This window comes from Choloepus didactylus, chromosome 4 (genome assembly GCF_015220235.1).
Source record: "Choloepus didactylus isolate mChoDid1 chromosome 4, mChoDid1.pri, whole genome shotgun sequence".
Lineage (NCBI taxonomy): Eukaryota > Metazoa > Chordata > Mammalia > Pilosa > Megalonychidae > Choloepus > Choloepus didactylus.
The window spans coordinates 41,511,504-41,539,298 of NC_051310.1; the positions used below are offsets into that span (position 1 = coordinate 41,511,504).

The 27,795-nt window shown below is 46.5% G+C and overlaps 1 protein-coding gene across 1 annotated transcript in view; it reads right to left on the reverse strand.

Annotated features, from left to right (window-relative positions):
* GALNT16 (polypeptide N-acetylgalactosaminyltransferase 16) overlaps positions 1-27,795 on the reverse strand; it is a 108,340-nt gene that overhangs the window by 28,082 nt on the left and 52,463 nt on the right. The window contains exon 3 of the mRNA XM_037832452.1: positions 2,080-2,237. Within this exon, the coding sequence (XP_037688380.1) occupies positions 2,080-2,237 (158 nt within the window). The remainder of the gene's footprint in view (positions 1-2,079; positions 2,238-27,795) is intronic.

Sequence of the window (27,795 nt, forward strand, 5' to 3'; positions counted from 1 at the left end):
GGAGAAGCAGACAGTGGGTGCTCCATGCTGAGAGCAAGGCACCTCCTGGGCGCCCAGCCTCCCAGCACTGGCCTCTAGGGCCCCCCACTTCTCTGTCCTTATCCCCCAACCATCTGGTGCCCCGGAGGGAGGGGATCTGGAAGGCAAGGTGGCAAACTGGGCGCTGGCCAGCCCCTTATTTGGAGGATGGGCTTGACCTCCTCCCACCGACCCTCTCCTCCCTTCTGCACTGGGCACTTCTCTGGGGTTTACATCTTTGAGGATGAGGGTTTATCGGGGCCAAGAGCCTCTGAAGGGATTTATCTCCCACCTGTGCCGTGGGTTTGGGGCTTATAGGGTTTTCTCTATCTTACGTGGTTTAGGTCCCTTTGCTCCCTCGAGGAGGGACTCCCTAGATTGAGGGCTGGACCAGGAACTAGCCGCACAGTTTCAAGTCCAGCAGAAGCTGCAGCTTGGAGGACCAAAGAGGGGAGTGGGGCTCACAACAGCACCCCCACCCCACCCCCACCTTGGATTTAGAGTCTCACTTAGAAAGGTAAGGAAGCTCCCCTTTTAGATTCTCAGCAAATACCAGAGAAGGTTCAAGATGGGGGTGGGATGGGAAGGGAGGGCAGAGACTTGGTTCAGAGACTTGATTCAGCAGATCCCCTGGGCCCTGGGGATGAGGTCGGCCATGGCCTGTGCAGGAAAGGTCTCTAAGTGGAGCTACGTGGACATGACCTCGTAGGCCCCACAGCCTAGGCGGAGATGGGGAGAGAACGCCAGGACTGAGAAAGACTTTCCAAGGCCTGGAACTGGCCATGAGACCTGGGTGGGGCCCCTTCCCGAGGAGCAGAATGACTGCCTTATTTGGTGGCATGAGTGGTTTCCAGAGGCTGACAGTGCTGGGGGTACAGGATAGTGAGGCCACAGTCCTGGGCTCCCCCGATCCTGTGCCTGTCTCCCCCTGCACAGGCTGCCAAGCCGACGGAATTTCAGGCACACCCCCGTGAGACAAGGTGGGCATTAGAACCAGGCTCCCCAACTGCACCCTTATCTCACAGTCATCCTTTGCCCTGCAGGGTGGCTGCTTTGGACATAAAACGAAGCAAAAGCATTCTTGACTGGAGTCATTCCCATCTACCCTCAAACCAGGACCAGATAGAAGCTGGTCTAGATCCGGGTACAGAGCTGGGCCCCACCCAGCTCATGTAGGTCACTCAGAGCTGCAGACGCGCCATGAATCAGCTCCAATGCCCTTGCTGCTGTCAGATGTTTGCGCGGAGGGCAGAGGAGGCCCAGACCCAGCAAGAGACTTTCCCTGGAGGAAGGGACACTGAGCTGAGCCGTGAGGGATGCAGGTGGGCGGGGGTGAGGATGTGTCCAGGCAGAGGGAACAGCATGTGTGAAAACAAGGAAGCTGGGAAAGAGGGGCATAGGATTCCCGGAGCGTTAAGTGCCAGATGAGGGGTAGATAAGGTTATAAGGTTGGGAAGGTAGACCAGGCAGGTCATGGGAGGGGGCAGGGTGGCTTGAACTTCAGGATGAGGCACTCGGACTGTTCCTACATGTGAGAGCAGGAAGAGGAAAGACTGGACACGACAAGATCCTGGGTGAAGGATGCTGGGATGGCAGAGGAAGGCTTCCTACCTCAACACATCAGGATAACTGAGAGCAAGTTTGGGAAGCATTCCCGGGAGGAGCGAGGACTGGGGAGCTGGGCAGGGTGAGAGGAAGGAAAGGGATGCCAAAGGGGTTGGTGCCCAGCTCTCCACTGTCTGCTCCGGGCGGGGCTGGTGGCCTCTCATCACCTCAGGCACCAGGTACTCTCGGCTCACCTGTGGCCCCTGGCAGGGTCATTCTTGCTGGGTTGGCAGATGGAGGGGCTTGGCCTGGTTAGGAGGTCCCGAGTCTAGGCCCTCAGGTGGTCCAAGAAACAAATTAAAACAACTGAGGGTGAGGGTTTGACCACCTCAGTAACCAGACTGAGTCTGAGGAAATCTTCCTCCTTTCTTAAATACACGATTGAAAGAACACAGGTGAAAGGGCACGGGCCTTCCCCCCACCTTTCTTTCTCCGTGGGCACAGGGGAGGCCATACCTGTAGTGGCGGGTGTCCCGGATGGGCCGGTTGGGGCTCAGCTTGTCACTCTCCAGCTGGTTGAAGGCGTGCTGCCTGTAGGGGTCCTCTCCAGCCTTCAGCTGCTTGGCGGCCAGGTACGCCTTCTCATCAAAGCCCCTGGAGGGCGTTCCTGTCACCTGAAACAAGGGTCAGCATCAGAGGGGCCGCAGGCAGGCCAGCGTGGTAGAAATCCACACAGACCATGCGCGAGCCAACTGTGCTGCCTCATTGGTACCGTCCCCAGACTCTGTGAGGACATCATTACTCCCCCACTGCACAGATGAGGAAACTGAAGCTCAAAGAGGCTAAAAAAATAGTGCCCAAGGCCAGAGCTAGTAAGTCCCAGAGTCTGGATTCAGAGAGTGGTCATTCTGGCTCTTCAAGCCCACACTCTTGATCAGTGCTCTTTGCCAGATGTAATAAAAGTGACCCCTGCAGTGCACCAGACACCCCCAAGATGAGGTGTCCTGAAGGAACCCCAAACCAGGCTGGAGGCTGCCAAGTAACATGCAGATTGACAGTCTCCTCGGGCTGAACTTGGGCCTGGCACTGGATTAGGCATGCAGGAGGTGCCTGATTAGTAAAGTACCCAGGGCTTGGACAAGCTCCCAAAAAGAGAACTACCCATGGGGACAAGCCAGAGCTGCTGATCCCAAATGCACACACAATGAAGCATCTCCTCAGGGACCACTGCTTGTTGCTGAAATAGCCCCATGGCAAACCCACTGGCTCAACTGGTGCAAGTGCTGGGGAGTAGTGGATGACAGATGCCATGGCCCAGCCCCCTCCTCCCTCTGCCTCGACCTCAGAGACCCCCATCAGAGACACTGGGGATGCATGGATGGATCGTGACACCTCATGACTTGAACCAAACCGCTGGCCGGATGTTCCCAAGAGTGCCATGAAATATCATCAACTGTGGGTGCATCCTGACTCCAACCCTCTCACTCAGTCAGCAGCCCCAGGCCGGAGCCACCCGTGTGCCTGCAGAGGCAACAGGAAGGTGGGGTAGGGTTGCCCATTCGCAGAACCCTTGCATGGGGGCTCCGTGATGGGCCTGGTTCCTAAGAGAGATGGTCCCAGCAAAATGGCTGGACCTGCAGAAGGGACTGATGTGTGGGGTGAGGCTGGGGAATATCCACCAGCAGCCCAGAGCCTGCACACTCCCCTGAGAGCTTAGCTCCCAGCCTCACTAGACAGAACACTGAAGGCTCCAGGGGCTCTTATCTTTACTGCTGTCACACTGTCATGTCATTACCCTCTTGGGCTTGCATCCTGTCCTAAGAGCCAGTCAGAAGTTCCCCGAGGTCAGAGCCAGTGAGGGAGAGTTCCCTGAGTCCACTGGGCCTGACCCCATGTAGACACAGACACTCAGGGTGTCTTAGGGTGGTGACAACTGCTGCAGCTGCTGCTCTGTAATCAGAGTTGGTGCCAGAGACGGAACAGATGTGGCACCACTCCACCTCCATGGACATGAAATCCATTTCAGGAAAGAAGGAGAGAAGGAAGGAGGGAGGGCGGGAGAGGGGGAATGTGCCGGCTTGAACCCTGGATTTCTAGAACAGCCCGAGCTGTTTAACCTTGAGAGTGAGAATGAAAGAGAGATCCTTTGTGTTCTTCACACGCAGTAAGTCTGGGTGCTAACTCTGCCCCCACCCTTCTCCCAGCTGGGATGTCAAGGCAGAGAGATGGAAAGCAGCCCCCAGGTGATGGCTATAGAGCTGAAATAGGAGAAAAACGGCAGAGGGGTGATTTTTTCAAGCTCCCAAAAGGAAGTATGCCACTTAATTATCCTGCAAGTCAACCGAGGGTCATAACCAAGTTTATTTATTTAGGAATTATGGCCACTCTGCGGGTTTTGGGAAACCTCTGAGCACTCATCCTATACTCATCCTACCCCCCAAATAAACTTTTATTGAGAGTCAACCATGTACTAGGTGCTGGGGTGCCCTTTCTGGGAGCTCCAAGGATCACCCTGCCATTCATTCACTTGTTTATGAATCCTTGAATTCATTTGTTCATTCATTCGTTCATTCTTTCGTTTGTTCGTTCGTTCAACAAAGCTCTGCCAAGCACCTCCTAGGGCCAGGAAGTGGCAGCAATGTTTCCAAGACGGGTCCCCCCATCTCCAGTCTGCCACTTCGCTGCACCTCATCCAAAGCTTCCTCAGGCCCATAGAAAATGATTCGGAGGAGTGTCTGCTCAGGCCAAGGCTCTCCCGAGGCCTCGAATCGGAGTTAGCCATCCATAAAGATGCTGTTAGGAGAACTCAGCTGCTCCCTCCCACAGACCCCTGGCCTGCGAGCGGCCCAATCCACCTCTAACACGGTACCAAGGTCTGCGATAGGACCGTTCCCCTGGGAGACAACATGTGAAGAAAGGCACCACGGAAACACCAGGCCTGCTTCCTCCCAAGGTCTTAGCTCTTCTCTCACTCGACTCAGTAGTCCCTGGTGTTGGGAGCTGAGAAGCCAGTTGGCCCTGGGTCAGCCCAGGAGAGGGGGTACTGAGGAAGGGGGAGACTCGGCCCACGGTCAAGCCATGACCTCTGCAGCTCCCAGGACTTCACTTCTCTCTCCACAGCCCCTCCCTGGCCTCACCCCAGTCACCACCCAGGACCGTTCTATCTCTGATGTGTAACCCCAGTTCACCTGCCCAGACCACACTCTTTTCCTTCCAGTTCTCAAACTCTCCCTTTCCCCTTGGCTCTGTTCTTTGCTCTTGAAACTTCCAGAACTTTGAAGATTCCATGGGTACCTCTAGCTCAACACCTCAAACTTGATTCCTCATTTCACCCCAAAGCTGGTACTTCTCCTGTGTGCCCTGTTGCAGACAAGCACTTCCATCCTCCTGGTTCTCCAAGCCACAAATGCCCTCCGCCATGCTCCACGGCCCCATCCAGACCTCTGGGCATTGATAGCCGCTGACCTAAAGGCATACATTGGTGTTCGAGCAGCAAACATTTACCGATAATCTACTGTGTGCCAGGTACTGTGCAAGAGGCTGGGAATATGGAAATAAACAAAGAACAGTGTGATCCCTGGAAGAGGAATCTAGGAATCTAGGAGTCTAGTCCCTTCCCTTACCCATCCCACTCCAGTGTGGCCATGGAGGACCATGGAGAAGAAAACTCCTCCCTGAACCTGAGAGAACAGGCGGGGTAGCTGGATGGACTGACCATGGGACCCCACCCCACCCCACCCCACCCCAAACTCCAGCTGGGGATGGGGTCCCGGCTGCTCTTGACCAGGAGATGTCACATGCACTGGTGGCCAGTGAATGCTGTTTCTTTTCCCCTCTTCTGAAGGGGAAGTGTATTGCCGCCTTCCTGTTTACCCATCAGCACTGCTCCCTAAGCCTATCAGCTGGGGCAAATGCATCCTTAGGGCCTAGGTTGCAGGACCCTGAGGAGCTGTGCTTGGACCAGCCTAGTGGCCCGAGATCTTGGGCTTGGAGCCACACACAGCCAAATGGATGGGACTTGGCGTTGCTGCCCTTTCCAGAAGGGGAGAGGGCACTTTGGGCTTTTGGGGTGTCACATATCACACACAATGAAATTTGTGGTTTACTTCTCTTTCTTTTCCACTCAGTTTTGAGCTCCTCATCTTTGAGCTCCCAGCACCTGACACATAGTAGGCCCTTAACAGGTGTTTGCTGAATGAAGGAATGAATGAATGAAAATTTAAATTAAGTTACTTACAATCAGGGAAGAAAACAACAGCAAACAAATGGGATCCTCTGAAACACCACATGCCTTTCTCGGCTTTCTCTCTCCCTCAGAGTACAGGACCCCGAGCAAATAGTGTCCGGCCAGGTCCTCCAAGGCGGGCCTGGCCATGTCACTGAACTCAGCTTCTACTGTTTTCTCCAGCCACACTGGCCTTCTTGCTGTTCCTTGGACCTGCCAGGCATCCTCCCCCTCTGGGCTTTTGCTCCTTCTGCCTCCTGCCTGGCAGGTTCTTCCCCTAGATGTCTGCATGGCTCCCTCCCTCACCTCCTGCAGGGTTTTGCTCAGACTTTGCCTCCTCTTTGAGCCTTCTCTGGCTGCCCTTCATAAAACTGCACACACACACACACACACACACACACACACACACACATTTCCTAGCCCTCTACCCTGCTTTATTTTTCCTTATAGCACTTATCACCATCTGATATTCTCACGTACTTTACTTATTTTATCTTTTTTGTCTGTTTTTCCCCCATGAGAATACAAGCTTCACAAAGGCAGGAATTGTCTGTTTTGCTAAATGCTGGATCCCAAAGCTGAGAACAGTGCCTGGATGAGCACAGGCATTCAAAATCAGTGGTTAATGAACAAATGAGTGATAAGTGAGCGTGACCTCAAGGGTCCCCATTTCTCAACCTGCAGACCCCCTCCCCCCACCCTGCACCAAGCTAAAGACAAACTTGAAACTGAGGTGGTCAAGGAGGTGGAGGGGGGAGTTGTCTGCCTGGGGGAACTTCTTCCCCTCTCCTGGCAGGAGGCTCCTCAGAGGGCTGTCAGTCACTGTCTCCCTGCCCTGCAACACCCCAAGACCCAGGCCAGGACAACCTTACTGCACCTGTAGACACAGTGATTGGTTCAGGAATGGCCATTTGACTCAACAAGAGCCAACAGAATCTTCCCTGAGACTTCTCTAGGATGAGCTCTTTTTATCAGCACTGATAAACTTGGGAGGTGAGATCCTCTTGCTCATGGAGAAACCTTGTCTATAAAATGAAACCAAGAAGAAACAATCTGAGCCACAAAAAGGAAAGAGAAAGAGAGCTCTAACAATATTGTTTGGGTCCCTGGAGCCAATCACAACTAGTCCAAATTTTCCTTCCTTCCTTCCTTCCTTCCTTCCTTCCTTCCTTCCTTCCTTTCTTCCTTCCTTCCTTCCCTCCTTCCTTCCTCCCTTTCTCCTTTCCTTCCTTCCTTCCTTCCTTCCCTATCATCTATCATCTATCTATCCTCTACCTATCTATCCATCCATCTATCTTTATCTATCTTCTATCCACATAATCTATCATCTATCTTTTTTCTTCCTCCCTCCCTCCCTTCCTTCCTCCCTCCCTCCCTCTCTTTCTTTCTTTCTTTCTTTCTTTTTCTTTCTCTCTCTCTTTCTTTCTCTCCTTCTTTAACTTGTTTGAGTTGGATGTCCTTCTCTAATTACCAGAATTGCAGAGATGCCAGTCCTTTCGATAAATAGAAAACATACTTCTCAAAAGTAAAAAACAAAAATAAAAACAAAAACCAACAAACAAGCCGCTGATGGCAATGACACAATGGAGCAGGCAGCCATTCACTCCAAGCCATCAGGCTTTCAGGCTGTCTCTGGCATGCGGTCCAAGTGTCTTGAGCCCAGAGCTCGGTGAGGCACACTCAGCCTTCCCCGGCAGGCAGGGCTCTGCTCAGCATTTTTTGGGGTGGGGGGTGAGGGGTTGGGGGGCAGGATTCCATCTGGACCACTGGCTTAAGCCCCTGAGTTTCCATGGTGAAGGATGAGGGTTGGGAGATGGTGAGTGACAGCCCTCTGAGCCTCCCACAACCCTCCCGCCTCCTGCAGAGAGCTCTTGGCAGTCACCCCTCTCCCAGACTTCGTCCTTCAAGGGAGTGCCAGATCTGGCACCTCCATGTCCAGTAAGATCAATCACATCTGAAATTGTTTAAGCCGAAATAATGACTTTGCTCTATAAAATGGAAGAGTTACTTCTCATCTTCAAGGGTTTTATTTTCAGTCCATCACTTTGATTAAACTTTGAAACTTGCCTGACTTGCTTCAGTTTTTTCCCAGCTAGATTTGCTTACTGCTTCTTGGACTGCTAAATTTAGGAACTGAACAGCAAAGGGGAAGGTTTAAAATAAGTAAGGAAAATATTTTCCATGTCATTTTTGTCAAAAACACTTCAGCCCAAATCTCCACACCTTGTAAACTTTGTTTTAAGACATACACATATCCCTACATTTTAGATTTAAACAACTCAAACTCCATTTAAATAACTGCTGCCCAATTTCCTTTTACTGCCAGTAAAACAGGTACCTGCTGGGTTTGCCTTTCACTAAATTTTAATTAAATTACAAATAAAAAGGCTCTGGTCTTGTTTCATGGATGGCTCCCGACTTTTTTTTTTTTTCCTTCTAAGTCTGTTATAAACCAAAAACACCTGGGGAACTGAATGTGCTTCCCAAGCACTCCCCACTCCCCTGGGAGCAAAATCCCATCCAATGCTGAGTCCCCAGTTGAAAGGCTGCCAATCATTACAAGAGCTGGAAACTAAGCACATGATTCAACATCTCTGCGCACCAGTCTCAGGTTCCGCCTCCCCCAAATGACAAGACAGATCCCATTGGGCCTCCCTGCAACCTGTTGGGTTCTGCCTCCGGATGGAGCCAACTCCACCTGGCCTGCCAACTCTTATCCAACAGAAAAAGATGAGATGCCGGGGGCAGCAGAGAACTGGGAGCCTTGGGGTGGGTATAGGGGAAACTTATCCAGAGTATCCTACCCCAGACATGCCCCCGTATTCCACTTCACCTTGCTTCAGAAGCTGCTATTATAGTTGTTACTAGCCTGGGCTTTGAAATCTGACAGCCCCAGAGCGGAATGCCAGTTCTCACTGGTCTGAGGCCTTCAGAAGTTGTTTATCCTTTCTAAGCATGTTTCGTCATCTGGAAAATGGAGATTATTGGGAGGATGAAAAGAGATAATGCATATAATGGGCTTAGCACAGTGCCTGGCACATAAATGGTGGTTATGATTATTACTTCACCTGCCTTTTTACCAGTGGTTCTCAACCTTGGCCCACATTAGAATCGCCTGGGGAGATTTAAAATCCCTAATACCCAGGGTATACCCCATGCCAATTAAATCAGAATCTCTGGAGGTGGGACACAGGCATCAGGAGTTCCTAGAGCTCTCCAGTGAGCTCCAATGTGCAAACAAGGTCGAGAACCACTGCTTTACACCAACACATGATGGCAAATCATAGGACCTTGGAATTAGGAGGGGCCTTAGAAACCTTCTCCCCTGACCCCTCTTCCCAAGGAAACTCCTGGTGAATCAGGATGTTTGGTCTCTATTTGTACTGACCTGGAGCTTCACCATCTACAGAGCCAACTGCAACTCGGCTAGATCCCCCATGGTTACCAACTACGGAAACTCACCACCCTGCCAACATTCCACCCCACAGGCTTGGGGGCCTCTGCAATTCAATTATATAGCAAGGAGCACACGTAGGGGGTAGCCTGGGGAAGCCATCTTGGTCTTCCAGTAATTTGACTCCTCCGGGGTGCTGTGAGCACACGGCCATGAGCTTTAGTGGTCTCCCCATGAAAGAGGGTGGTCCCACTGCCCATTCCCTTAGGGATCTGAGACAACCAGGGTCCTCCATTCAAGGCCAGGACAAGGCATCAGGCCCACTGTTCCCATCTCTGCTCAGATCGGGGGTGAGGGAGGGTGGCCAGTCCAGTCAGGCTCTCCGGGTCTCCATATCCTACCCTTGGCCCAGCCCATAGGCCACCTGGGGAGGAAGAGATTCTGAGGATGGTCCATGGCAGGGATGTGTGATGTGATAGCTCAGTTCTCTTCTCCTCATCAGCTTACTCAGCTCTAGTAGGGCATTCCTAGGTCTGCAAAGCAGTACCAAAGCCCTGCCTTCCCCTCTCAGTCCCAGCCAGGCAGCCCAGGGTACGGGGGAAAATTAGGCATCTTCTACAGAATTGAGCAGATACTGACCGCTCATGGAGTGTCTACGTGCACTGGGTGTTTTGCTGGTGCTTATTGCTCTTTCCAAATAGTCCTGCAAGTTAAATTAGGTGCCCTTCGTGTCCTCATTTTACCATGGTGGAAACTGAGGTCCAGAGAGGTAAAGTAATGTGCTGAAGGTCACAAAGCTGCTGAGAAGCTGGGTTGGCACTGGGACTGAGGCTGTCTGGCAACAGAGCGTGAGCACAAAGCTTTCTCTGTGCGCCTCCAGACTACTCCAGGGCCCAGATGTGCTTGGCACCCCCTTCCAGTTCTGACAGCTCCAGAACAAAGCAGGCTGGCCTCTGGTGCCCAGCACATAAACAGGCCCTGACAAGTGCAGGCTGGGAGGCTGCCTCTGTCCTTGGCTCAGGGATCAGAGCATCAGCTCACGGCCCAGATGGGGACTTGTCCAACGCTGTCATCTCTTGGCCTGTACATGAGCTTGGAAACGCTTCTCTGCTTCTGGCTCGAAAGAACGGAGAAGAAAGGAAAAGTACAAGTTTGTGTTACTCAGACCAAAACAGCACATAACCAGATTTCCCTGGCTCGGCCCAGGCCCTCCTTAGGCCTCTTGGCCAGGGACATCCTCAGGGTCCTGATGACCTTTGGCTACAGTCCTGCCAAAGGGGAGACAAGGCCGATTCCTGCTCAAACCCCAAACAACCTGGCCACACTGAGGCAGAGGAGGGCAGCAGAAAGAACTGCTGGGGGAGCGGGGAGGAGTGAGCTCAGCTTCGCCAGGCCCTAAGACCCACCCTCGTGGCATCATACAGTGCAGGTCACCACTGCATTCTGCTCTAACCACACAAGTGTGTTATCACGGCACATCGGGTGCTTCACATTCAGAATCTATTGATGTGGGACTTGTCAGATATTGACAAGAAAAATGAAAGCCCTACTGGGCCATGTAACAGACAGAATGCATACACTGTGACCACGGCAAGGGTGGCGATGGCCTCCTGCCTCCTGCCTCCAACTGGGCCAGGATCAAATGCAACCCATTAGAACTTGGCAAGATCCCGATCACCGGCTGGTCATCTTGATTGATAACACCTTTCAGAACTATTAAGGGTGGAACTGTGTCCCCTCAAAAAAGATATCTTGGAGTCCTCACCCCTGGTAGCTGCAAAGGTGACCTTATTTGGAAATAGGGTTGTTACAGATGGAATTGGGCAAGTTAAAATGCGGTCAGATTGGAGTGGTGTGGGCCCCTAATCCGATATGACTGGTGTCCTTATAAGAAGGATTCAGGACACACAGACACAGACCCACAGGGAGACAGATGCAGACACTGGAGTGATGCATCCATAAGCCAAGGAATGCCAAGGGTTGCCAGCAAACACCACAGGCTACACAAGGCAAGGAAGGATTCTCCCCTATAAGTTTCAGAGAAAGCAGGGCCTGGCCAACAACTTGACTTTGGACTTCTGGCCTCCAGAACTGTAAGACAATAAATTTCTGTTGTTGAAAGTTACCCAGTTTGTGGTGCTTTGCCATGGCAGCCCTAGGAAACTAATACAATGCATAATAATATAGGACTCCCTTGATAATTCTTTCTGGAATATGCTTTAGCATAGTTTTATTATGAAAACTCAAATACACAATTCATGGGAGGCAGTGTATCACAGACGAATGTGCAGGAATTGATGGAAATGTGGCTCTGCATACCGCATCTGTATGTAAATACAGTTTTGCTCAGTTCACTGAGCCATACATTGTTGATGAGCAGCAACACGCTGACTGGACCATGTATTATAATGTAATCTAAATAAGCCACTTACTATGGTTGTTCATCCATGTTTTCCTTTATGGCCTCCCTCTAGTTAAACTGAACCTTAAAGGAAAGATATAGCTTATTCTTGAAAAAGACTTACTGATGTAAAGATATAAATTCTCCTTGACTTAATCTACAAATTCTATGCAATCCTGTCAAATAACAACTGTGCTGGGGGGAATCTCTCAATATGATTCTAAGTTCAGATGAAAGAGTTTAAGCATAAGAGAATGATCAGAGAAAATCTGAAAAAGTTTAAAGAAGATGGGGAAACAGACCTATCGGATATTAAGATTGAAGATGTAAGACTTGAGACAGCAGGATACTAATGGTATCCTAAACAGATCAATAGAAGAAAAGAGAGAGGCAAGAAATAGACCAAAGTACATATAGAGAATTCGCATAAGATACAGATTGTATTTCCAATCAACGCGGGGAGGAAGAGACAAGCTAGTCAGTGAATGATGTTAGGAAAACTGACTAGACAATGTGGAAACAAATAAAGCTGAATTCATATCTTAAACAAAATAAATTCCAGGTAGCTTAAAAATTTAAATTTAAAAAGGAGGTTAAAATTATAAGGGAAAAAAATGGTTACTTTTTGTTTTTTACAATCTCGGACATGAAGTCAAAATACAAACATCATACTGGGATGAGTATGTTAGCCAACTGTATGACAAATGACTAACTAATATACAAAGAGCTCTTACAAATCAATAAGAAAAGGACAAATTCAAAAGAAATGCAGACATAAAGGATATGAACAAGCAATTCATAGAAAACAGAACTACAAATGGCCAAAAATAAATGAAAATATGCTCAACCTCAGTGATTATTAAATAAATGCAAATTAAAACGAGACACAGTTTCTTGCTAGTTTGGCAAAGTTCAAAAATAATTATTAACGTAATGTCAGTATTTTAAGAGTTTGAAGAAACAGGAGCTCTCATGCATTGGCAGGGAGTATAAATTGGTTAAACTATGATGGAAGGCTATTTGACAACAGCGGCATTTTTTTTTTAATTCAGTTTTATTAAAATATATTCACATACCATACAATCATCCATGGTATACAATCAACTGTTCACAGTACAATCATATAGTTATGCATTCATCACCACAATCTATTTCTGAGCGTTTTCCTTACATCAGAAAGAATCAGAATCAGAATAAAAAATAAAAGTAAAAAAAGAATATCCAAACCATCCCCCCATCCCACTCTGTCATTTAGTTTTTGTCCCCATTTTTCTACTCATCCATCCATATACTAGATAAAGGGAGTATGATCCACAAGGTTTTCACAATCACACTGTCACCTGTTGTAATCCACATTATTATACAATTATCTTCAGGAGTCCAGACTGCTGGGTTGAAGTTTGGTACTTTCAGGTATTTACTTCTAGCTATTCCAATACATTAAAACTTAAGAGGTGTTATCTATATAGTACGTAAGAATGTCCACCAGAGTGACCTCTCGACTCCATTGAAAGTATTTCATTTCATTTTGCATCCCCCTTTTGGTCAAGAAGATATTCTCAATCCCACAACGCTAGGTCCAGATTCATCCCTGGGAATCATATCCTGCGTTGCCAGGAAGATTTACACCCCTGGGAGTTGGGTCCCATGTGGTGGGGAGGGCAATGAGTTCACCTGCCGAGGTGGCTCAGTTAGAGAGAGAGAGAGGGCCACATCTGAGCAACAAAGAGGTACTCAAGGGGAGACTCTTAGGCACAATTATATGCAGGTTTAGCCTCTCCTTTGCCATAACGAGCTTCATAAGGGCAAGTCCCATGATAGAGGGCTCAGCACATCAAACCACCAGTCCTAATGTTTGTGACAACATCAACACCAGTCCAGGTGAGGAACACTTCTGCACCTTCCCCCAGCTCCTCAGGGTGGGGGTGGGGGGTCAACAGCAGCATTTTAAATGTTACCCACTGACTGAAGAGAAGTTCCATTTTTAGGTAACACCTGGTACACACCTGTTCTCCAAGCAGGCCCCCCTGGATTAGCATTTGTCCTGATTCAGGTGATAGTATGATCACCTTACATTTTTAGGCATTAACCCCTACAATTAAACTCAAATGAGTGTGTAAAATGTAAGAATGTATTAATTACAACACTATTTGTAATAAAAATGCTGGAAATAAATGTCCATCGGTAGAGGACTGATTAAATAAATTATGGTTTATTCTTACTGTAGAATTTTAAATGAGTGTTAGGAAGACTAAGTTATGCATATCTAATGTGTCTCATTTTGTATAAAAACTTTCATAAATACATGCATATATAGATGCAGAGAAATAATCTGGAAAAAATGCACACTGAACTGCTAAAGAGTAGTCACAACCAGAAAGTGGCATGAGAGTTAGGCTGGAGGACTGAAGATTTTTACCTTTTTCTTCATGCAAGTCTGTTTTTTTTTAATAAACAAGCGCTTATTCTTTCATAATAAAATTCTAAAATAACAGATGAACCTTAATTCTTCTCTACCTAAGGAGGTGCATTAACTATTGTGGTTGTTACCCTCCTCCTCAGAATGAATCTCGGGGATAAATAAATCAATGAAAAGTCCACCCCTCCCCTGCTGTGACATCTGGAGGCGGAGGTCCCAGGCAGGAACAGCTTACCCCTGAGGGATGGGAGGGGGGCAGGGAAGCGGTGGAGCCAGGGGAGTGGGGAGTGTTTGGGGGATGAGCCCCAGGGGGGAGGGGGCTGTTGCAGGTGCATTCATTGCACAGGTGATGCTTGGAGACCCAATGTGACTTCTCCTGATTTCTCCCCAAAGCACAAGCCTAACAATTTAAAACACGGAGGGAAGGCAGGGAGCTAAGCCCTGGTCAGTGGCCATTAACCTTGGGACACTGCAGGCACAGACCACAGAACACCCTGAAGGGACAGGAGTGATGGGTGCCCTTTCCTTTTCTGTTATGTCTGTCTTAGGCTTTCCTTTCTCCCTCCCTCCCTTCCTCCTCCCTTCCTCCCTCCCTCCCTTCCTTCCTTCCTTCCTTCCTCCCTTCCTTCCTTCCTTCTTTCTTCCTTCCTTCCTTCTTCCCTCCCTCTTTCCCTTCCTTCCTTTCTCCTCCTTCCCTCCCTCCCTCTCTCCCTCCCCACCTCTCTGTTTCTTTTTAACCTTTTCTAAGTGCCTGGTGTTGAGTGCTTAACTTAGTCGAGAGAGGCGGCCAGCCAAGGAGAGCTGAACTGAGCTGTCAGGCGAGTCCTTGGGCGAGAGTCCACAGCGGCAGGGGGTGAACCTCCTAGGGCATCAATTTCCAGAGCTGCAAAAGGAGGTAATGATACTTATGCCCAAGGATGTCGAGCCTATTAAATAAAATCATCAGCGTCTGGTCCATGGGATGCTCTCACTAAATGACTGTATAAAAGGAGAAGGCTGAGCCAGATGATCTCCGCAGCCTCTTTCAACTCGAACATTAAATGATCTGTAACAGCATCCAATCATCTGCAATAAATATTTATCGCAGCTCATGGAGCAAATGTTAAAGCAGTGAGGACCAGGTCTCTAGACAAGGCTGCAAAGAGTTGAAAGCTTCTTTGAGGTGATCTCTCACGGTGCTTGACACCCAGAATGTGCTACAGGGGTGTTTGTCACATAGAGATGTTTTATTTTGTGCACAGAGACGTGGGTTTTGGCGGAGCTGGAGGAGTGGACAGCAGCTGTGATTAAGTGTCATCAAAATGCTACTCACTCCCCTGTGGGTCTCAGGCTTTGCACAGAGAGTGAAAACATCAGGGAGCTCTAGAATGGGGAAGCCACTGGAAAGGGTCAGCCTGTTAGCTCCACTGGAGGTTCCTGGGCTGGCTGAGGGGTAGGGAGGGACAGAAATGTGTTTGTTTGTTTTTATTTTGGCTGAAGAATCTTCTCTGGGGAACAACATTATCACGGGTTAATGATAGATAGTGCTATTCTTCCTTGCCTAATATCTTTGAGTATTATATTAAATTGTTTTTAAGCCACCAGATTTGTTATTAAATTAGTATCCTTTTGGAAAACAGTCTGGCAGTACCTTTCTAGTGCTATATCCTTCGGCACATGGCCTTTTCTGATTTATTCTGACCATGACCTTTCCCTAGCCATGGCAGGAGGCCAAGTGGGCCCCAAATCTCCCACATACCCAGGAGATTAAAATTTAAGTTTTGCAAAGAGGAAGTGATAATGTGGCAACATGCTCTCTCGCCTGGTTCCTATTGTAATCATGGTTCGTTACAGATAAATGTTGGGCACAGAGATGTTCACAAAGGTAGTGTTTATAAGAATGAAAATTTGAAAACAATCTAAAAGTCATCATCAGGAAAAAGAATAAGCAAAGTATGTGCTATCACTTGAATAGAATATTTTGCAGCCGTTTATAATATTATACATTTTTAGGGGCTGTGGGGAAGTAAGTACTCTCTTATACATTGCTAGTGGGAATATAAAGTGGTATAAACCTGGAGGTAAATTTAGCAGCATGTATCAGGAATGTGAAAAACCTATATACATATGATTCAATTTCAGGAATTTGTCCTAAGGAAATGACTAACAATGGGTCCCCCTTAGAATTGCAAAATACTGTAGAAAAGAAACCCCTAGATTTCCAATAGGGAATTAGTTCAATATTGTTGGACTGGACCAAGAAATGGTATATCCCTTTGAAAGAATACATTGCAATTATTAAATATGATGTAGAAATGTACTTTAAACATACACAACTAAGTGAATTAAAAACAGGCTACAGCACGGTATTGTAAGTACACTGAACAAAGATGTCTGTGAGTAAAGCTGAAAGAGGTGGGATAGGAGAATGTATGACACCAGAGGAAAAGATAGATGATAAAGACTGGGACTGTATAACGTGGAAAAAACTGGAGTGGCCAATGACTGTTACTAAATACACAAATATAAAAATGTTTTTGCATGTGGGAAAGCAAATGAATGTCAACCATGTAGAAATTTGAAAAAGGGATGGTATTCAGGAAAAAACATAATCAAAGCAAACTGGAGTCTATGGTCAACAGTAACATTGTAATAAACCTCCATTAAATGTAACAAAGGCAATACGCCAATGCTAAATGTATATGAGAAGGGGATATAGGGGAGTAATATGGGATTCTTGGTAGTGGTGTTATTTGCTGTCCTTAGTAGTATATTGTATTGTATGACATGTTATTTTTCTTTTTATCATTTTTTCTTATTGCTAAAAAAAAACAAAACAATTTTTCTTGTAGTAATCAGTATGTTCAAATGCTGATTGTGGTGATAAATGTACAACTTTATGATGATACCATGAACAACTGATTGTACACTGTGGATAAATGTATGGTATGTGAATATAACTCTATAAAATTGTAGGAAAATATATATATAGGAGTAAAAGTGTTGGAGAAAACATGGTGAGAGGCATGATGCCTTACCAATATGAACTAACTACAATGTGTAAACTCAGAATTGAATCTTAGAACATAGCCTAACGTGGACACAATAATTGTAATAGTCCCTAGATTGTAAGCTCTTACAGCAGTTAACCTATCCCTGAATTGTAAGGCCTATCTCTAAACTTTGAGATGCTGATCCCCTAGCGTATGTTGTCACAAACATTGGGACTGGGTTTGATGTGCTGAGCCCTCAAGCATGGGACTTGCCCTTATAAGCTCATTACCAAAAGGAGGGTTAAAGTTGTATGTAATGGTGCCTAAGAGTCTCCCCCTGAGTACCTCTTTGTTGCTCAGATGTGGCCCTCTCTCTCTCTAACTGAGCCATCTCGACAGGTGAACTTGCTGCCCTCCCCCCTACGTGGGACCCAACTCCCAGGGTGTAAATCTCCCTGGCAACGCAGAGTATGACTCCCGGGGATGAATGTGGACCCACATCGTGGGACTGAGAGTATCTTCTTGACCAAAAGGGGGATGCAAAATGAGATAAATAGCTTCAGTGGCTGAGAGATTTCAAATGGAGTCGAGAGGTCACTCTGGTGGACATTCTTATGCACTATATAGATAACACCTCTTAGGTTTCAATGTATTGGAATAGCTAGAAGTAAATACCTGAAACTACCAAACTCCAACCCAGCAGTCTGGACTCCTGAAGACAATTATATAATAATGTAGATTACAAGGGGTGGCAGTGATTGTGAAGACCTTGTGGATCACACCCCTTTACTAGTGTATGGATGAGTGGAGGAATGGGGATAAAAACTAAAGGACAAATGGGGTGGGATGGGGGGATGATTTGGGTTTTTTTTTTTCACTTTTATTTTTTATTCTTGTTCTGGTTCTTTCTGATGTAAGGAAAATGTTCAGAGATAGATTGTGGTGATGAACGCATAACTATGTTATCATACTGTGGACAGTGGATTGTATATCATGGATGATTGTATGGTGTGTGAATGTATTTCAATAAACCTGAATTTAATTAAAAAAAAAAACAGGCTACAAATCAATATGTGCAGTTACTCCATTTTTGTTTATCTAGATGTTCTAATTTATTTTAACAAATAATTATTATCTGTGAAATCCAGAAAAAATAGCATTAGTAATATTGGCTATGAAAGCTTTACAGCAGCACAGAAAAATGCTTGCAAAATAAAAGAGGAAAGGGACAGGATAAAAACTGCATACACTCTGTGACTGCAGTGTGTTAAAATTATGGACCTTGACAAGTAGGGTACAAACAAAACAAAAATTGTGATTTGTTATGATGGGGAAATTATGGGTGACCCTCTGTACTTTCAATTTATTATGTTTATGTAATTTCAATTTTTTTAAGTGGGAAAAAGCCCTCTAAGACTTTCCGCTCTGTAGCCTCCCACCTTGAAATGGTGTCTCTGTGGCAAACAAACTGGGTACCAAAAAATAAAGCCTTATGTGTGGTGTGCCTAGTTCTTTATAATTTACTTTTACTTATCCTGGGTGAAGTTTACCACAGGGACTCCTTCCTCTTTTAGGGGCCTGTCCATCCATCTCTCTCTTCCCTTTTTCTTCCTTCCTCCCTTCCTCCCTCCTTCCCTCTCTTTTTCCATCCCTCCTTCTCTCTCTCTCTCTCTCATAGGTTTAATTGGTAGGGGGTTAATTAACTTTTTAAAAAAATGTTTATTGTGGTATTATATACATAACATAAAATTTGCCATTTTAACCATTTTTAAGTATACATTTCAGTGGCATTAATGTCTTTTACAGTGTTGTGCTACCATCACACCATGCATTACTAAAACTTTTTCATCAGAAAAACTGTTACCCATAAGCAATAACCTCCCATTCCCACTGCTCCCAGCTCCTGGTAAGTTCTAGTCTTCTTTCTGTCTCTAGGAATTTGCTTATTCTAGATATTTCATGTAAGTGGAGTCCTATAATATTTGTCTTTTTGTGTATGACATTTCAATCAGCATAAAGTTTTCAAGTTCATCCACATTTACACGTATTTCTTATCAGCCCTGACCCCTGACCCCAAGCACCCAGTTGCTGTCTGGCTAAGTGGCTCCTCCCCGGCCCTCCTCCCTGCTCCTTCGGGCTCTTTGGCACTTCCTAGGCTCCACTCCTTTCCAGTTTTATCCGGACCACAGATAAAACTTAACCTGCCTTGAAGTTTAATGTCTGAGGGCCTTGCTGGGTAAGAAAGACAAGCTAACCCAAGGCTCTAATAATGTATCCATGCACATTTAGCCTCTCTTGGAACAGGCACTCTCACACACAGCTCTTGGGAGTATATTGGAAAACCAATTTGGCAAAATGTATCAAAAGCCTTTAAAATGGTACAACCTAACAATTTTTCTGTTTTTTAAAATTCAGTTTTATTGATATATATTCACACACCATACAACCATCCACAGTATACAATCGTTTACACTACCATCATAGAGTTGTGCATTCATCACCACAATCAATTCTTGAACATCTTCCTCACCTCCCCAAAATAAAAACAAGGATAAAAATAAAGGTAAAAAAGAACACCCAAAGCATTCCATCCCCCCATCCTACCCTTTAGTTTTTGTCCCCATTTTCTACTCATCTGTCCATACACTGGATAAAGGGAGTGTTAGCCACAGGTTTTCACAATGACACTGTCACCCCATGAAAGCTACATAGTTATATAATTGTCAAGAATCAAGGCTACTGGGTTGCAGTTCGACAGTTTCAGGTATTTCCTTTAGCTATTGCAAGACACTAAAAACTAAAAAGGGATATCTATATAGCGCATAAGAATGGCCTTCAGAGTGACCTCCCAACTCCCTTTGAAATCTCTCAGCCACTGAAACTTTCTTTTGTTTCATTTTGTTTTTCCCTTTTGGTCAAGAGGATTTTCTTAATCCCATGATACTGGGTCCAGGTTCATCCCCGGGAATCATATCCTGCATTGCCAGGAGATTTACACCCCTGGCAAGTCATGTCCCACATAAGGAACAGGCAGTGAGTTCAACCTGCTGTGTGGGCTTAGAGAGACAGAGAGAGAGGCCACATCTGAGCAACAAAGAGGCTCTCTGGGGGAGACTCTCAGGCACAATTATAAGTAGGCTTAGCCTCTCCTTTGCGGTAACAAGCTTCATAAGGGCAAGCCCCAAGATCAAGGGCTCAGCCTACTAAATCGGTAGTCCTCAATTTTTGTGAGACTGTCAGTAATAACCCAACATTTCCTCATTTTTCTTCAGTTCCTCAGGGGGGCCCTGCAAATACATTTTTATTCTCTGCCCAAATTACTTTGAGATGTATCAGGATTTCACACTAACCTGTGCAAACCTACCAGATCCTACTTCTTATTCAAATTTCCATATAATTATGGTGTTTGAATAAACTGTACAAGTTAAATTATTTAGTGTGCTGCAGAAAATATAGATCCTGTACCAAATAAACATCTCTTCCCTTGACAACCTAGCAATTTTGATTCATAAGTATATGAAGATTGTGTATAAAGATATACCATTCAATATTTTCTATACTAGTAAAACATTGGAAATAATTTGAATGCTTAACAATGGGGGGTTGGCAAGAAAAATAAAGCTATGAAAAATTGCAGGGTCACCATACAAAATTCAAGAGGTCCAGTTAAATTTGAATTTCGGATAAACAATGAATAACTTTTAATATAAATATGTTCAAAATATTGCATGAGGCATACATATTCTAAAAAATTATTCATTGCTTATCTGAAATTCAAACTGGGACATATGTATACTAAATACTTCATTTATCTGATATTCTAATTTAACTGGGGACCTTCATTTTCATTTAATCCCTCTGGCAACCCCACCTGTTCATAGACTAGAATACTATGTAGTCATTAAAGCCTGGCTTTAGGGCCGTGCCTTTCAAACTGGGTTTCTTCTCTCCCGGTGATTTAGCCAGAATTTCTCACTTTGTATTTATTTTATATTTTAGACTTCTGCATAAGATTTGGTTTGGAAATAAGGGTTCCATTACTAAAAGGTGTTTGGAAAACACTGTTTTAGAAAGTTATTTAACAACAGGAGAGAGTGCTGATAAAATTACTAAGTAGGAAAAAGCCACCTTAAATATCAGCGTGATTCCAGTTTGTATAAACGCATGTGGATTGAGTGTGTGCACACACACGCGTGTGTACACACACATTGAGAGAGGGAGAGGGAGGGGGGACTGACAGGGAGAGGAGGGGGGAGGGAGTAGTGGGGGAGGGGGAAGGCAGAGGGAAAGGGGAAACAGCGATGTTCTGCACAGGAAAGTTCCCAGTTCGGGCTAAAGCTGCCTTGACCTTTTCTGCCACTCGCTTGCAGTCACACAGGATCACAAGGTAAGTGCTTCAACGGCCTGTCCAGGGGGAGGGGTATGGGCTTCCAAATTCAGGTAATCCTGACATATGAATGCTCTTACAATGAGAACACCATGGTTTTCTCTCACTTTGCTTTCAGCCTGACAAAAAGATTTTAAAGTTCATTTGGAAGAACAAATGTCTGAAAAGAACCCTGTCCTTTTTTCCTTCCCACCCTCCCCACCAAAAAAAAAAAAAAAGAAAAGAAAAAAGAAAAGAAAAAGAAAAAGTAAAAATGCTAGAAGACATCTCCCTTGCCAGTTATTAAAACTAACTCTGAAGCAATTATAAGTAAAGACAATATGGAATTGGCTGAGGAAAACACAAACAGATCAGTGGAACAGAATATAGTCTAGAAATAGTATATATGGCAACTTACCATATGACAAATTGGCATTCCAGTTCAGTGAGAAAAAAATAGTTTGGCATAAACAGCGTTGGCATAACTGGCTTTTCATATGAAAGAAAACAAAATTAGGTCCTTAACACGCAATAGGTACTAAAATAAATTACAGATAAATTTAAAATGAAACATAAAAAAAAATTAAAATATTAGAATAGAATTGAGTAGGATAACCTAACAGCAAGCATGAACTTCCTAAGGAGGACAGAAAATACTACAAGCCATTAAGGAAAAAGGTAGATATAAATTACTGATTTTCCTATGGCAGAAATACCATCAACAAATTCAAAAGACAAATAACATCCTAGGAAACAATATTTGCACCAGATTTGACAGATAAAAGGCTAATCTCCAAAATATACACAAAGAACACCTCCAAAATGATATGCAGAAGAAGAACAGCCCAAACAGTAAATGGGCAAAGGAGCTGGCCAATTCATTAAAGAGGAAGTGCAGATTGCCAATGAACATATGAAATGGTTGACAGGGAAAATAATTTAGCTATATGTCTTTAAATTTAAACTATACAAATTTTGAGCAATAATCCCACTTTAGGGACTTTACCTAACAGAAATAAAAGCATGAGCATGTAAAGGCCTACGTACAAGGGTGTTTATTATAGCGTTGTATATACCGGCAGAGACTTGAAACACGCTGAATGTCCATTAGTGGGGAAGGGTTAAACAAACTGTGGTAGGGCTATTCTACAGAGTGAGCTTTATATCCATACATATGGTCCTGGAGAAATGTCCCCAATATTTTAAGAGGAAAAAGCAAGTTGAAGAATAATTTATAACGTAAGGTTCTATTTTCTGTGTAAAGAGAGAGCAAAGGAGAGAACACTAGCTATATGTGTGTATATGTTTCTATGCTCACAGGGAAAAGAATACAAATATACATGCCAGGATGTTAATGTTTCTCTTGGGAGATGGGATTGGAGGGGGCAGTGGTAGAGGACAGGGAGAGAAAGCTTTAACTTTTTCTTTAGCTAGCTCTGCATCATATGATTTGTTGAAACAGGCATGTGTTCCTTATGTAACTTTTAAAACTCTAATACATTTTTTTAAAAAGAAAGAACATGGGCTTTAATGCTTAGCTCTTCCCCTCATGAGCTGTCTGACCTGACATTCTGGCTGGAAGATGGTGACGTCACCCACACTCTATCTACCCCAGGCTCTCAAGAGGATTCAAAGAAGTAACGGTGTGCAGAGCCGGTCCCAGAGGTGGCAGGCAGCAACCACAGGGGAATGGGGCCCAATGAATTGAGGTGATTCATTGGAGGCCATGAAGGAGGTAGCAGAACTGGGACTGCCGGAGTCTCCCAATTCTCTGTGGGGTTCTCCTCCCACCACACTCACCTCCCTCCACCCCCAAACCTACCCTCGGTCTCTTGAGGCTCCAGTCCTTCCTGGGTCCTCTGGCTGTACCAAGTTTGGGGGCACATCCCACAGCCCTAAACCAAGCACTGCTAACTGGCCCACTCAGGGATGGGTCAACCAACACTTTTGACCTCTTCCCCTGGAAACTCTCTCCCTTCCCTCTGTCTTGGTAGGTGCCAGGTGACAAGATCTCACCTGGAGGGACTCCATTCTTGACCCGTGTTTTTCTTTCCTCCACTTCCAATTCCTGCCACCCACTAAGAACCCGGTCCTCAGTCCTCCTCCCCTGGGTCCTTGAACTGCTCCCCAGCACTTCAAAAGCCAGCAAAACCCAGGAGGTCCCATTTAAAGCCATTCCACCCCACTGCCTCTCTCCAGCTCCACAGTTTACCCTGTGAAAATTCTGCATATGCCTCAATGGCCATTCTCCAAATCAACATTCAAAGCTACTCATGCAAGCTTCAAACATCACCCTGGGGCCCCGAGTGGGTAAAAACAAGAGTAGTTTTCTGAAAGATGGAAGATGGCTGCCTCTGCTCCTGGGGAAACAGCAGCTCTTGGAGGTGGCCCTGGTAGCAATAGCAGCACCAATAGCCCCATCCCCAGCAGCAGCAAGGGCAGGAAGAGCTTCACCCAGCCCCCACTCCGCTCGAGGCTTCCAGTTCCAGGTCTGCATGCTTGTGTGAGCACATAGCGCGTTTAAGTATGCACGCAGGTATGCTTTTGTTTATCAGGGCGTACCTGTGTGTATGCAGGCATGCTTGTGTAAGCATGCGGGCACACCCCTGCGTGTGTGTGGGTGGATGGCACGGGCATGCTTATGGATGTACATGAGCATACTATTGCATGGATGTGGGCCTGCTTCTGGGCATCAGGGTATACTTGCGTACGCATGCAGGTTTGCTTGTGTGAGTATGGCTTGCACGCATACATCTTAAATATAAAAGCTCTTTAGGGAGGCACAGAGACATTCACCCCAACAGTTAGAGATTTGCATATTTTGGAATTGACTTTTTTTCTTTCAAATTTGAGAACTGTTTGTGGGGAAGCAGGCAGCACCCTAGGAAACGTCCCTCCCTGGAGTTTGCACCCACGTGCATGCAGTAAAAGCAGCTCCTGGGGGACTGGGGAAGAAAGGCCTGGCCCTCTAGCCTTCATCTTGTCTTGGGGCAGCTGGAATTCTGGCAACATCTGGGAGCAACTCCCTCAGGCCCTGACACACTGCCTCGGTGTCTTAGGAGGAGAGGGATAGAATCCGAGGCGGCCCCTCTGGTGCCACTTCCAAAGCCTGAGGATCCCCCCCTGGAGCCTGCCAGCCCACAGTGAAGCTGGGGGTCCTTGTCAGGAGGTCCAGGGGGGCGTGAGACACAGAGTCTGAAGATCAGGGAGGAAAGGAAAGAATTAGGGTGCTCCAAGCCCAGGAGGTGGGAAGGGGGGCTCTGCTGGCCTGCCCTGGGTCTGGGCCCCCATATCTGTTAGATAAAGGGGTTATATCTGTGCTTTGCAAAGCAGTGTCCATGAGCCTCAAAGATACGAGGTGAGTCATCATGGGATGCATAAAGACATGAGATAAACATAGCGCATTTTCCTTTCATTCAAAGATTTGGAGGAGAGGACACTACTTTTCTGTTAAACAAGAAGTAGGTGCAAACTTCTCAGGCATCTTTAAACCAGACAAGGGATTCCTACAGCTTTGTGGGGCCTCAGGCTCTGCCCAGACCTCTGGAGGGATCCTTGTGGGGTGAGAGGCTCTGGGGACAGGCCCGAGGAGCTCTGTGAATGTGGTGTGAAGGTCCACCCAGGGCTGTACTCCAGGGCTCCACTCATGACGGAGCAAGTGGAGAGCCTCGGGCCCTGGGAAGGCCTCCTAGGGATCAGGCCCAGGGGTTCTACCAAACGTACTCTTCTGGGAGGCAGCCAGAGCCAGGCAAGCCCCAGCATCCCATAGAAGGCAAGCTGTACAATTTCACCAAGCCTCAGCACTGCATCTACAAAATGGGGTGGAGACAGAACCTCCTCCCCAAGAGTGTCATGAGGATTTGGTGACATAATGCTCTGAAAGCACAGTGTCCGGCACTCCCCAGATCCTACTCCTCTTCTGGACTGAGGCCAACCCAGCCCTAGAGCCCTCCAACCCTCCCCTTATGGGTGTTCAGCCCAAGGGCACTCCCCAATAAACTTGCAGCATGTAACTCTTTATCTCAATCTGTTTCCTGGGAACCTAAGACTCTAGGTGAGATCCCTTCAGCAGCGAGTGGAGATAGAACAAACAAGAGGATCATGCCCTGAGCTGAAGGATCTGCACCCCCAGAGGGAAGGGGAGGGGGCAACCAGCGAGTGTGGTCTGCCGGAAGCCACGAGTGACAAGGAGAGGTGAGTGACAACACTGTTCGTAGCAGCTGATAGAAACAGGGATGAGGACTGGGAACTAACCAGGAGATTTAGTCACATGGAGGTCCTTGGTGACCTTGACAAGGGCAGTTTTGGAGGAGTGATAGGGGTAAAATCCTGATTGGAGTGGATTCAAGAAAGAACAGCAAGCAAAGACAAATGCCTCCAGGAGTTCTGCTATTTTACCTGTGTCACAGAGACACAGAAATTGCAAACTGTTTCCCCAGGGACACTAAATGCACCAAAATCTGCCCCTGGGTATGGACATCTGCCCTGTGCACCTCAGTTTTGACTTCAAACAGATGATTTTTATGCTCTATCCAGCTTTTCCAGTTGTTTTCAGCCGGAGGGTTAGTCTGATACAAGCTGGCTCGTCATAGCTGGAAGCAGAAGGGCAAGTCTCAGCCTTGGGCGATGTCTAGAGCTGAGTCATTGAGCTGGATCATGGAGGACACATGATGCATCTCATCACTGGGCCTGCCTCTGTGCAAAAAAGCCCCCAACCCACAGACAAATTCAGACTCGTACCTCCCCCCAGACTCCAGCCCCTGCCTGCAACTCAGCATCACAGAAGATACCCAATAAAGCCTCTACCAGATCTTCCCACTGGGCTCCCAAATTTGGTTTATTAAATCGTCTTCTGCCACAAGAACCACTTACTTACAACAGCTGTTGCCACGGCAACAAAGCAGCCAACCCACTGTTCTAGCTAACAGCCAGGAGCCTCCTGCTGGCTGTTTGGTTTGGCAAACCACAGGGGGAGATACCCCCAAAGTATCTGGAACACAGGAGGGGGACATAGGAAGCGGGGAAGAGGGAATGACAAGGTGTTATTGAAGTGGAGAATTCCGTGCTTTGGGATTTGTTCTGTAATTCTCCACCAACAGATTGCGGCTGGGAGGGCTGTAAAATGACTTGTGCCAGACGGGTCCCCACATCTTCTTATGATGGAGGTCACGTCTCTGCAACACCTCCCACCCCCATCAGCCACCCTCTGCAAGCTGAAGGAGGCAGCGGCCCTCCAGGAGCACAGTGAGGGCCACACATAGTCGGGAGAGAATCCTGCAAACGCAGATGAAGGGCACTGGGCATGCGCCAGCCTGAGGCAGGGGGGGCCGTTGGGAGCTGGTGTTGGCGTGGAGGGCTGCAATTCCTGTGCCCTCCTGACTAGTCCTGAGAGAAAAGACTGTTTCTTATAACCAGTCTGGAATGTCTCCGGTGTGAAGTATAGTGCAGTGACCAGGAATTGGAGTTTTGAATTCACATAGATGAGTCCTAGTCTTAGCTCCTTTACTTGTGTACCTGTTTTACATTAGGAAAATTACTCAACTTCTTTGAGCCTACTTCCTTGGCTGTAAAATGGGGTGAGCATAGTACCAATCTCATCAAACGAATGCAAGGACTAATACGACGACACAATGCCTGGCACAGAGCAGGCTCTCAAGTGCTTGGCTCTGGATCGCACCACCTCATGATGACACCCCCTAACTCCAGATTGTTATGAGAACTAAATAAAAATCATTACTTTGAAGAGTCTGGCACACATACGTGCTCAATAAGTGCTAGCCAGGGAGGAAACCACTGTCTTACTAATTCAAATGGCTTAGGTTTGTCCATTTGTATTGCGAAATGTTCAGGGAGAATTAAAAACAGAGGCTGTTTAAGAAATGGTCTGTCTAAAAGAAAAATGCTAAAGTCTACAGAGCAGCCATAAAGAAATCCCTCTCTGTTTGATCTTGGCATTAAAGAATGGAGAGAGTAAAGAGAAATCAAGAGATTTCCTCATGTGTACATAAATGCCTGGCTTTCTTTGCAGAGGAGAGAGGGGATGTGCTGAAAAGTCTGGAACCCAGCCTTGGGGCGAGACAGAGCTGGGTCTGATCCTAACTGATCCGTAAACCTGGCCATCTGATCAGAGGCAAGATACTTAACTTCTGTTAATTCTCAGCTTCTTCATCTGTTAAAGAATAAAATAAAGTTAAAGTTCCTGCCTGGGGATTGTAAGGATTAGATACTGCCATTTATGTGGAGCATAGTTTCCCGGCACCCACTTAGGGTTAATAGATGGAAGTGATTGTCTTCTCCCTCATTTTCTTGTTACCTGCAGACACATTTCCCATTGCAGGGTGTTAGGGAAGTGTTGTGCTTTGTAAAGGACGATTAACCAAACCTCCTGAGCTCTCAGCGCTGTGCTGTGCTCTCTGCAGAGTGGCAAGTCTACCCGGCCAACCCTGTCATCTGCC